At 38.1% G+C, this 12,094-nt stretch overlaps 1 protein-coding gene across 1 annotated transcript in view; it reads right to left on the bottom strand.

Annotated features, from left to right (window-relative positions):
- LOC128642338 (protein disulfide-isomerase A2) overlaps positions 1-12,094 on the bottom strand; it is a 134,295-nt gene that overhangs the window by 76,788 nt on the left and 45,413 nt on the right. The window contains exons 4-5 of the mRNA XM_053695071.1: positions 8,684-8,821; positions 7,982-8,095 (exon numbers count right to left, since the gene is read on the bottom strand). Coding sequence (XP_053551046.1) covers positions 7,982-8,095; positions 8,684-8,821 — 252 coding nt within the window. The remainder of the gene's footprint in view (positions 1-7,981; positions 8,096-8,683; positions 8,822-12,094) is intronic.

The following is a 12,094-nucleotide window of genomic DNA, read 5'->3' on the forward strand; positions in this document are numbered from 1 at the left end:
CTCTGGTGCTCATACAGGTACAGCCTATGGGCTAGATTACAAATGGAGCAGAAAAAACATAATTTATGCTTACCTGATAAATTTATTTCTCTTGTAGTGTATCCAGTCCACGGATCATCCATTACTTATGGAATATATTCTCCTTCCCAACAGGAAGTTGCAAGAGTCCACCCACAGCAAAGCTGCTATATAGCTCCTCCCCTAACTGCCATATTCAGTCATTCGACCGAAAACATGCAGAGAAAGGAAAAACCATAGGGTGCAGTGGTGACTGTAGTTCAAATGAAAAAATTACCTGCCTTAAAGTGACAGGGCGGGCCGTGGACTGGATACACTACAAGAGAAATAAATTTATCAGGTAAGCATAAATTATGTTTTCTCTTGTTAAGTGTATCCAGTCCACGGATCATCCATTACTTATGGAATACCAATACCAAAGCTAAAGTACACGGATGATGGGAGGGACAAGGCAGGTACTTAAACGGAAGTTACCACTGCCTGTAAAAAAAACCTTTCTCCCAAAAATAGCCTCAGAAGAAGCAAGGTATCAAATTTGTTAAATTTGAAAACGTATGAAGCGCAGACCAAGACTCCGTCTTGTAAATCTGTTCAACAGAAGCCACATTTAAAAAAGGCCCAAGTGAAAACACAGCTCTAGTAGAATGAGCTGCAATCCCTTCAGGAGGCTGCTGTCCAGCAGTCTCATAAGCTAAATGAATTATGCTTTTTAACCAAAAAGACAGAGAGGCTGCTGAAGTCTTTTGACCTCTCCTCTGTCCGGAATAGACAACAAACAAGGTGAACGTTTGATGAAAACTGTAGTAGCTTGTAAGTAAAACTTTAAAGCACAAACCACGTCCAATATTGTGTAATAGACGTTTCTTCTTTGAGGAAGGATTAGGATACAAGCATGGAACAACTATCTCTTGAGTGATGTTCTTGTTAGATACCACCTTAGGAAAAACCCAGGTTGGTACGCAGTACTACCTTATCCGTACGAAGGACCAGATAAGGAGAATCACATTGTAACACAGATAACTTGGAGACTCTACGAGTCGAGGAAATAGCTACCCAAAAGGAACTTTCCAAGATAAAGATTGATATCTATGGAACAAAAAAGGTTCAAACGGAACTTCTTGAAGAGCCTTAAGAACCAGGTTTAAGCTCCATGGTGGAGCAACAGTTTTAAACACAGGCTTGGATCTAACCAAAGCCTGACCAAATGCCTGAACGTCTAGAATACCTGCCAGACGCTGGTGCAAAAAAATAGACAGAGTAAAAATCTGTCCCTTTTAAGGAATTAGCTGACAACCCTTTTCTCAAAAACATCTTGGAGAAAAGATAATATCCTGGGAATCCAGGCTTTACTCCATGAGTAACCCTTGGATTCATAACAATCAGATATTTACACCATATCTATGTTCAATTTTCCTAGAGACAGGCTTTCATGTCTGTATTAAGGTATCAATGACTGACTCGGAGAAGCCATGCTTTGATAACATCAAGCGTTCAGTCTCCAGGCAGTCCATCTCAGATTGATTCTATTTAGATGGTTGAAAGGACCCTGAGGTAGAGGGACCTGTCTCAGAAGCAGAGACCGTGATGGAAAGGATGACATGTCCACCAGATCTGCATACCAGGTCCTGCGTGGCTACGCAGGCGCTGTCAAAAACACCAAAGCCCTCTCCTGCTTGGTCTTGACCTCCGAAGGAAATCCCACTCCCCCGGAAGAAAAGTCTGACGACTTAGAAAATCCACCTCCCTGTTCTCAACACCTGGGATATGGATAGCTGATAGACAAGAGTGAGTCTCTGTCCAGTGAATTATTGTAAGACTTCTAACATCACTAGGGAACTTCTGTTCCCCCTTGATGGCTGATGTAAGCCACAGTCGTGTATATTGTCCGACTGAGTATGATGTACCTCAGAGTTGCTAACTGAGGCCAAGTCTGAAGAGCATGGAATATCCCTCCCAGAATATTTATTAGAAGGAGGGTCTCCTCCTAAGTCCACTATCCCTGAGCCTTCAGGGAGTTCCAGACTGCATCCCAACCTAAAAGGCTGGCATCCATTGTAACAATTGTCCCATCTGACCTGCGGAAGGTCATACCCTTGGACAGATGGACCAGACATAGTCACCAGAGAAGAGAATCTCTGGTCTCTTGGTCTAGGTTCAACAGGGGGACAAATCTGTGTAATCCCCGTTCCTCTGACTGAGCATGCATAGTTGCAGCGGTCTAAAATGTAGACGTGCAAACGGTACTATGTCCCTTGCCACTACCTATTAAGCCGATTTCATTCATGTACTGAGCCACCGAAGGGCGCGGATGGGATGAAAAACACGGCAGAAATTTAGAAACTTTGACAACCTGGACTCCGTCAGGTAAATTTTCATTTCTACAGAATCTATCAGAGTTTCTAGGAGGGAAACCCTTGAGATTGGGGATAGAGAACTCTTTCCTTGTTCACTTTCCACCCATGTGATCTCAGAAATGCCAGTACTACGTCCGTATGAGACTTGGCAATTTGGATGTTTGACGCCTGTATCAGGATGTCGTCTAACTAAGGGGCCACTTCTATGCCCCGCGGCCTAAGGACCGCCAAAGCGACCCCAGAACCTCCATAAAGATTCTTGGGGCTGTAGATATCCCAAAGGAAAGAGCTACAAACTGGTAATGCCTGTCTAGAAAGGCAAACCTGAAAAACGAAGGTGATCTTTATGCATCACAATGTGAGGATAAGCATCCTTCAAATCCATTGTAGTCCTCTATTGACTCTCCTGGATCATAGTTAAGATGGTACGAATAGTTTCCATCTTAAATGACGGAATTCTGAGGAATTTGTTTAAGATCTTTAGATCCAAAATAGGTCTGAAGGTTCCCTCACCTTGGGAACCACAAACAGATTTGAGTAAAAACTCTGTCCCTGTTCCTCTCTTGGAACTGGATGGATCTCGTACACAATGTAAGAATGCCTCCTTCTTTATCTGGTTTGCAGATAATTGTGAAAGGCGAAATCTCCCCTTTTTTTGGGGGGGGGAATCTTTGAAATCCAGAAGATATCTCTGGGATATAAATTCCAATGCCTAGGGATCCTGGGCATCTCTTGCCCACGCCCGGGCAAAGAATGAAAGTCTGCCCCCTATAGGATCCGTTACCGGATAGGGGTCCGTTCCTTCATGCTGCCTTAGAGGCAGCAGCAGGCTCCTTGGCCTGCTTATCTTTGTTCCAGGTCCAATTGTCTCCAGACCGCCTTGGACTGAGCAAAAATTCCCTCTTGTTTTGCCTTAGAGGAAGTGGATGCCACACCTGCCCTGAAGTTTTAAAAGGCACGAAAATTAGACCTTTTTTGGCCCTTGATTCCTATCCTGAGGAAGGGCATGACCTTTTCCTCCAGTGATATAAGCAATAATCTCCTTCACACCAGGCCCGAATAGGGTCTGCCCCTTGAAGGGAAGTTAAGTAGCTTATTTATTAAAGTCACGACAGCTGACCATGATATAAGCCATAGCGCTCTGCGCGCCAGTATAGTAAAAAACAGAATTCTTAGCCGTTAGTCTAGTCAAATGAACAAAGGCATCAGAAAACAAAGGAATTGGCTAGCATAAGCTTGTCAAATATATTCATCCAATGGAGTCGCTAACTGTAAAGCCTCATCAAGAGACTCAACCCAGAACGCCGCAGCAGCAGTGACAGAAGCAATGTATGCAAGGGGCTGCAGGATAAAACCCTGTTGAATAAACATTTTTTATCCATTGGATCTAAAAAGCACAACTGTCCTCGCCAGAGGTAGTGGTACGCTTAGCTAGAGTAGAAACTCTTCTCTCCACCTTAGGAACTGTCTGCCAGAAGTCCCGTGTGGTGGTAACTATTAGAAAACATTCTTCTAAAAAATAGGAGGGGAAGAGAATGGCACACCTGGTCTATCCCATTCCTTATTAAAAAAATTTTTTTAGTAAACCTCTTTAGGTATTGGAAAAACATCAGTACACACCGGCACTGCATATTATTTATCCAGTCTACACAATTTCTCTGGCCCTGCGATTGTACACATTCATTCAGAGCAGCCAAAGCCTCCCTGAGCAACAAGTGGAGGTTCTCAAGCATAAATTTTAAATGTAGAAATATCAGAATCAGGTTAAATCATCTTCCCTGAGTCAAAAAAATCACCCACAGACTAAGCATATTGTGAGGTAGTATCATACATGGTTCTTAAAGCGTCTGTATGCTCTGTATCTACCCCCAGAGCTATCTGCTTTCCTTTAATTTCAGGTAGTCTGACTAATACTGCTGCCAGAGTATTATTCACCACCTTTGCCATGTCTTGTAAAATAAACGCTATGGACGCCCTTGATATACTTGGCGCCATTTGAGCGTGAGTCCCTGAAGCGGGAGTCGAAGGGTCTGACACGTGGGGAGAGTTAATCGGCATAACTTTCCCCTCGACAGAATCCCCTGGTAAAATAAACGCTATGGGTGCCCTTGATGTACTTGGCGCCATTTGAGCGTGAGTCCCTAAAGCGGGAGTCAAAAGGTCTGACACGTGGGGAGAGTTAGTCGGCATAACTACCCCCACGACAGAATCCTCTGGTGATAATGTTTTTAAAGACAAAAAATGATCTTTATTGTTTAACATGAAATCAGTACATCTGGTACACATTCTAAGATGGGGTTCCACCATGGCTTTAAAACATAATGAACACAGAGCTTCCTCTATGTCAGACATGTTAGAACAGACTAATAATGAGACTAATAAGCTTGGAAAACACTTTAAATCAAGTTAACAAGCAAATATATAAAACGTTACTGTGCCTTTAAGAGAAACAAATTTTGTCAAAATTTGAAAAACAGTGAAAAAAGGCAGTAAAACAAACGAAATTTTTACAGTACATGTAATAAGGTAACAGAGCATTTCACCCACTTGCAAATGGATGATTAACCCCTTAATGCAAAAAACAGATAAAAAAAAAAAAAACGACATAGACGTTTTTAAAAACAGACACAACAAAACTGCCACAGCAGAGCTGTGGATTACCTTCCCTATAAACGATTTTGGAAGTCTTTTTAGCCCTTTAGAAATGTCCTGTAGTATTCATGGGACTGCTGAGGGAATCTGGATAATTCATTTTGTAATTTTAACTGCGCTAAAATAGGCCCCTCCCACTCATATTACAACAGTGGGAAGCTTCAGTTAACTGTTTCTATGCAAAATTTAAGCCAGCCATGTGGAAAAAACTTAGGCCCCAATAAGTTTTATCACCAAACATATGTTAAAAACGATTAAACATGACAGCAAACGTTTTAAAACACATTTTTACAAGAGTATGTATCTCTATTAATAAGCCTGATACCAGTCGCTTTTACTGCATTTAAGGCTATACCAACATTACAGTGTTATCACCAATATACGTTAAAAACGATTAAACATGCCAGCAAACGTTTTAAAACACATTTTTATAAGAGTATGTATCTCTATTAATAAGCCTGATACCAGTCGCTATCGCTGCATTTAAGGCTTTACTTACATTACTTCGGTATCAGCAGTATTTTCTTAGTCAATTCCATTCCTAGAAAAATATTTTACTGCACATACCTTATCTGCAGGAAAACCTGCACGCCATTCCCCCTCTGAAGTACCTCACTCCTCAGAATGTGTGAGAACAGCAAATGGATCTCAGTCACGTCTGCTAAGATCATAGAAAAACACAGGCAGATTCTTCTTCCAAATACTGCCTGAGAAAAACAGCACACTCCGGTGCCATTTAAAAATAACAAACTTTTGATTGAAGAATAAACTAAGTATAAATCACCACAGACTCTCACGACCTCCTATCTATGTTGAGGCTTGCAAGAGAATGACTGAATATGGCAGTTAGGGGAGGAGCTATATAGCAGCTTTGCTGTGGGTGGACTCTTGCAACTTCCTGTTGGGAAGGAGAATATATTCCATAAGTAATGGATGATCCGTGGACTGGATACACTTAACAAGAGAAATAATAGCTCTATCGAGTGCTAAAACCACTCAAGTTAAATTAGTCCTATTCTTGTGCGGATATTTCAAGTTGAAAGTAAAAAGTTTTAACTCAAGCAAAAGCCTCAGGCTTACTACGATCTGAAGGTTGAATAGCACTGCCGCACTAACTCCTATATATGGGGAGCATATATATCTATCTATATATTTAAAAATATTTTCTTATATTAAACAATGCTATTTCAAGAATTTCTATTATAAAAACAAAAAAATTATAAATTGATTTTAGCATTGTTTTAAAGGGACATGGCACATGACAAGGTGTTTGATTGGAAAGGTCTGAAAGGTGTGTGTATATATATATATATAGATATATATATATATATATATATATATATATATATATATATATATATAAAATGTAGCAGGAAAAGCACTCACTGGACTTCAGACTTCAAATGTGACAACAAAATTTATTGAATGTGACGTTTCGGGACTTAACACGTCCCTTCCTCTGACAATTTGAAAACTCCAAACACACCAACTTATAAAGGCATACAAAACCCACCCCCAATACTAGCTCCAATCACTGGAAACCGTGTGCAAAATTCAATGGTTTCAACCAGACAAGTGTATTGAATAAAACATGTGTTCACAAATTCAAAGTGAAAAAATTAAACCGTTATTACTGTAATATTAAAAATACAAAATGTGATCATGTGTAAATGTATATGTGAATATAGCACGAATAATGTCCCCAGTCCATTAAAACTACCAATGTGGATCATCACAACACCCCTGTAACAGAAATGGATTCTCCTCCAACGTCATTAAAGGATTTAACATCACATAAGGATACTCCCCTAATGCCAATTAATGTCGCCATTCACAGATCAAGAATTCCATAATTGCTTATTATAAGCGGCACTGCTTCCATTCACATACCGCATCACCATTCATTATGTAATCAGAAATAAAACAAACCCGATTATTATCAAAGATCTCCCTTAGTGCACACAACACCGGTGATTACGTAACAGCACGTCCCCTAATCTCCCATGCTGTTACGTAATCACCGGTGTTGTGTGCACTAAGGGAGATCTTTGATAATAATCTGGCAATTTATAATTTATTAGAGTTGATAATTTTCCCTTTATTTGAACTCACCAAAAATGATGTACTATATGATCAAATATTTGAAATAATAGGAATGACATTTATTTATTATTCATATTGATGTTTATTCTAAAATAGATATAATATATTCTAATGTATAATATTTGTACAGAAATGTATCATTGTTCTTGAGACGCTAAACAGGTATTTCACTCTTATGGTATGTATGCCTTTAAATTTTGGATATTTAAATGTGTGTGGTCTGGTCACCGGTATACAGTGACCAAGTGCGCATGCGCACGAAACTCTTCTGCGTAGAGACTAGACTACACTTACCTGTGTAAGCTTTTTTACTACACCTCTGATGTTTTTCAATTTTGGATTCATAAAATTTGAAGAATTTCTTTTATGCGGATGTGGATTGCCCTTTGTTGGGAGTCGGAGCGCACCACTTCTGGATACCTGTTGCATTTTTTGTGTGTGGCGTAGACACACTGGTTGCAGCACTGATTGCCCAGCACCAGTAGGATATTAACACCCATTCTCCATCTTTTGACTGAAAAAGAGAGCACTTTTTCCCTACAGACTTTGTTTGTGGCAGTAAGATTATATCTTGTCTTGAAGAAGGCCCATGATGGGGTCGAAACGTCGACATTCAAACTAATGTTGTAACACATTTGGAAATAAATTTGCGCTATTTGATTTAAAAATTTCTGTGAGTACCCTCACCAGTACAGTTCTATCTAATTCTAAGGAGGATTGCACCCAGGCATTGATTACACCAGAGTGGATATATATATATATATATATATATATATATACACACCATATATCAATAAGATATGTGTGTGTGCAGTGATGTCATTATGCAAAAAAGAAATGTAACATTAATTTACCTCTGCACTGTATTCGGTTAATAAATCCAAGCTGTTTACCACAAGAAATCTGCGCAGCTCATCTTTGTCTAAGCCAATATCTTCATCTGGTTTATGTTCATATTTTTCATCATCCTAATTAAAGCAAATCGATGAAGGATGCAATTAAATAAAGTATTAATTGCATTGTACGTTAGAACTAAATGAAAAGAAAATTGTCAGTCTAAAAAAAACCTCACATATAAATCAAGATTCTGCTTTGAATACTTCAAAATAAATGTTATGTTTATTTATTTGGTTCCATTTTTTTTTTAATTATAACTGGTAACTTACTAATTGCTCTAATTAACTGTTTCACTGATGGGCTACTCATAAAACTGTTCTTAGAGGGAACACTGCTCATGGGCCATAAAAAAAATGAAATTTGCCAACCACCAGCATAGTTCATGAAGTTGTACTTGAGTTTCAATTAAATTTTAAAGAATCATAAAGTTTTTCAACCCCTGCTTTAAGGTAACACATTTACAAAGATTGCTTATGACTATCATTTACAATATTTTTCCATATGATGATATGGTATTGTTACTTTGTGTAAGAATTTGGCAAATAATATAAATGTTTTCTCATTAAACTAACATTATAATGATTGAGTGAAAAAGCAAACTGAACTTTAGGACCTTAACATACTATGCATATAAATGAAAAAACATGAAAGGTTCATACGCTTTTGAAAAAGATGACAGCGTCCTCTGTTACGCCAAACTTCCTAAATACTTCTTCATTATGTGTCAGAGCAAAGTTGAAATCTTCAGAAATGTCAGCTACATTATAAAATATTTTTATATCGGCATCTGTAGAATCCTGAGGGGGCAAACAAATAATAATTTAACATGGTTTTTATGTTGTGATTCTTATACACAATATACAATCAACTTGCAAGATACTAGCGCTATGCACTTTATATAGTGTAAAACATCTTGTCTTGTCAATTTAAATAGTTAAATAAGCAAAAGGTAGGAAACTTACAATTGAAATATTTGTTTTAAATGATTGTTCTATACTATTTAAAACTATAATTTAATTTGTAATTGATTAACTATGTATTATAGAGATATAACATACAATATATAATCTATATATACACAAACATATATAGTGATTTTATATATATATATATTTATAGCAAAGCAATAAGAAAGCACTCACTGGATTTAATCCAAAGTAAAATATAACTTTTAATATAGCGATTTAAAACATCATAAGGTTTCGGAACCGATCCGGTCCCTTTGTCAAATGATCACAATGCTCAGGGAAAACATATATAATGCACCCCTGACGTCATCACGGTGTGACCTACCCTGATTGGTTGACGTCCATGGGGGGTGGCGGGCTTAGATCTGACAGCTGTCATGGGATAACAGAGTGCTACAATCGTGTTTACATTATCAGCTGTGATATTCAATCGTACTGATCTCACACTACTGTTAAAGCATGAGGCTGGTTTGTCTATGCTCAACAAAAAAAAGATAACTACACTTCATTAAATGTGCCTATATACATCGTTAAAATAGATGCATTACACAGAGTCTAACAATGTGATTCTTCAAGTACCAGGTGGAGTATGGTAGAGATACAGAGGAAACTAGTAGGATGGGCAAGGATATCCTTATTAGCATATGATTTGGCCACATCTAAATTCATTTCAACAGTATGAAAGATATGTCCATGATAGCCCAACAATGTGGAGGGGTTTAAACCTTTGTGATGGTTATAGAGGTGGCTATAGTCCATTGGTCCTATATACGTATAGCTGATCCCCATGTTGTAAGACAATTCTGACATTGGGGATTTTATGGGTGCAGGTGTGTTGGGGGAAAGGATGGTAGCATGTTTAGAGAGAATCATTTAAAAAACTAGGCAAAGGGGGGGGGGGTTGGGTCAGTTAGAACACAATAGAACAGAGAGATCAGTCTGTGAATATGTCACTCCTATAATATCTCAAGGAAAGCAGTCCAAGTAGCAGCAGAAAGCATATGAAAATTAAATGTATGACAACAAATGCAAGAAGCATGGCAGGTAAAATGGGGGAGCTAGAGCTCGTAGTTGCAGAAGAGGACTATGATGTTATCAGTATAACTGAAATTTGGTGGGATGATTCACATGACTGGGCAGTTAACTTAGAGGGGTATACTTTACTTAGGAGGGACAGGAATAATAAAAGGGGTGGAGGTATCTGCATGTAAATTAAACCTAACCTTAATAACCTTAAACCTACAATAAGAAAAGATATTTATGATACAGGTGACAATGTAGAGACCCTGTGGGTTGAAAAAAAGAGTGTGTGGGGGGGGGGGGAAATATTACTTGGAAAATGCTACAAGCCCCCCAACATTAGTGATCTGGAGGAAACTCAACTACTAATGCAAATAGGTAAGGCTGCTAATAACAGTGCTGTAATTATGGGAGATTTTAACTACCTTGATATAAACAGGGCCAATGAAACTAGTAATTCAGCTAAGGGGGATAGATTTTAGGAGTAACGCTATATTGGATTTAGTGCTATCAATACAGATATAATATCAAACATAGAAGTCAAAGAACATTTGGGTAACAGTTATCATAACATGGTCACATTTGAGATCTCTTTTCATAAGCAGTGTCTTAAAGGTTTAACTAAGACTTTTAACTTTAAGAATGAAAAATTCAACGATTTAAGGAAATCATTAAATAACATAAATTGGGACAAAGTATTATCTAATAAAAATACAGAGGATAAATGGATAAAATTTAAAGCTTTGTTAAATAAATATACATATCAACAAATACCATATGGTTATAAAAATAAAAAATCCAGGACAATGTGGCTAAATAAAAACGTGTTAAGAGAGGGCATTTAAACTATTCAAAGAAAATAGTACAGACTCAACATAAAATATTTATAAGGAATGTAACAAAGCATGCAAAAAAGAAATCAAATTAGCCAAAATTGAAAATGAAAAATTAATTGCAAAGGATTCTAACTCTAACCCTAAAAGGTTATTTAATTACAAAAATAGCAAAAAAATCTAAGAAGTACAATATAGGTATATTTAAATGTGTGGAGGGTAGCATGGTTAACAGTGACACGGAGAAGGCTGAGGTACTAAACATGTTTTTTTCTTCAGTATACACAAGAGAGGGACCAATGGACGATACTTTGGAACAAACTAGAACATGCCAGCCCATACCATTAACTGGGTTATGTATAGAGGATATCAGGGGAAAAATGGATAATATTAAGGTAAATAAAACTCCAGGCCGAAATGGAATGCACCCAAGGCTGTTAAGGGAACTTAGCACTGTTATAGACAAACCTCTACTCTTAATTTTTCAAGACTCATTATCCTCAGGCATGGTACCCCAGGATTGGCATAAAGCTGATGTGGTGCCACTCTTCAAAAAGGGAAGCAGGGATGATCCAGGAAGCTATAGACCAGTAAGTCTGACTTCAATAGTGGTGAAGATATTTGACACTGTGATTCTTCAAGTACCAGGTGGAGTATGGTAGAGATACAGAGGAAACTAGTAGGATGGGCAAGGATATCCTTATTAGCATATGATTTGGCCACATCTAAATTCATTTCAACAGTATGAAAGATATGTCCATGATAGCCCAACAATGTGGAGGGGTTTAAACCTTTGTGATGGTTATAGAGGTGGCTATAGTCCATTGGTCCTATATACGTATAGCTGATCCCCATGTTGTAAGACAATTCTGACATTGGGGATTTTATGGGTGCAGGTGTGTTGGGGGAAAGGATGGTAGCATGTTTAGAGAGAATCATTTAAAAAACTAGGCAAAGGGGGGGGGTTGGGTCAGTTAGAACACAATAGAACAGAGAGATCAGTCTGTGAATATGTCACTCCTATAATATCTCAAGGAAAGCAGTCCAAGTAGCAGCAGAAAGCATATGAAAATTAAATGTATGACAACAAATGCAAGAAGCATGGCAGGTAAAATGGGGGAGCTAGAGCTCGTAGTTGCAGAAGAGGACTATGATGTTATCAGTATAACTGAAATTTGGTGGGATGATTCACATGACTGGGCAGTTAACTTAGAGGGGTATACTTTACTTAGGAGGGACAGGAATAATA

The sequence above is a fragment of the Bombina bombina genome, chromosome 11 (assembly GCF_027579735.1).
Source record: "Bombina bombina isolate aBomBom1 chromosome 11, aBomBom1.pri, whole genome shotgun sequence".
NCBI classification, from domain to species: domain Eukaryota; kingdom Metazoa; phylum Chordata; class Amphibia; order Anura; family Bombinatoridae; genus Bombina; species Bombina bombina.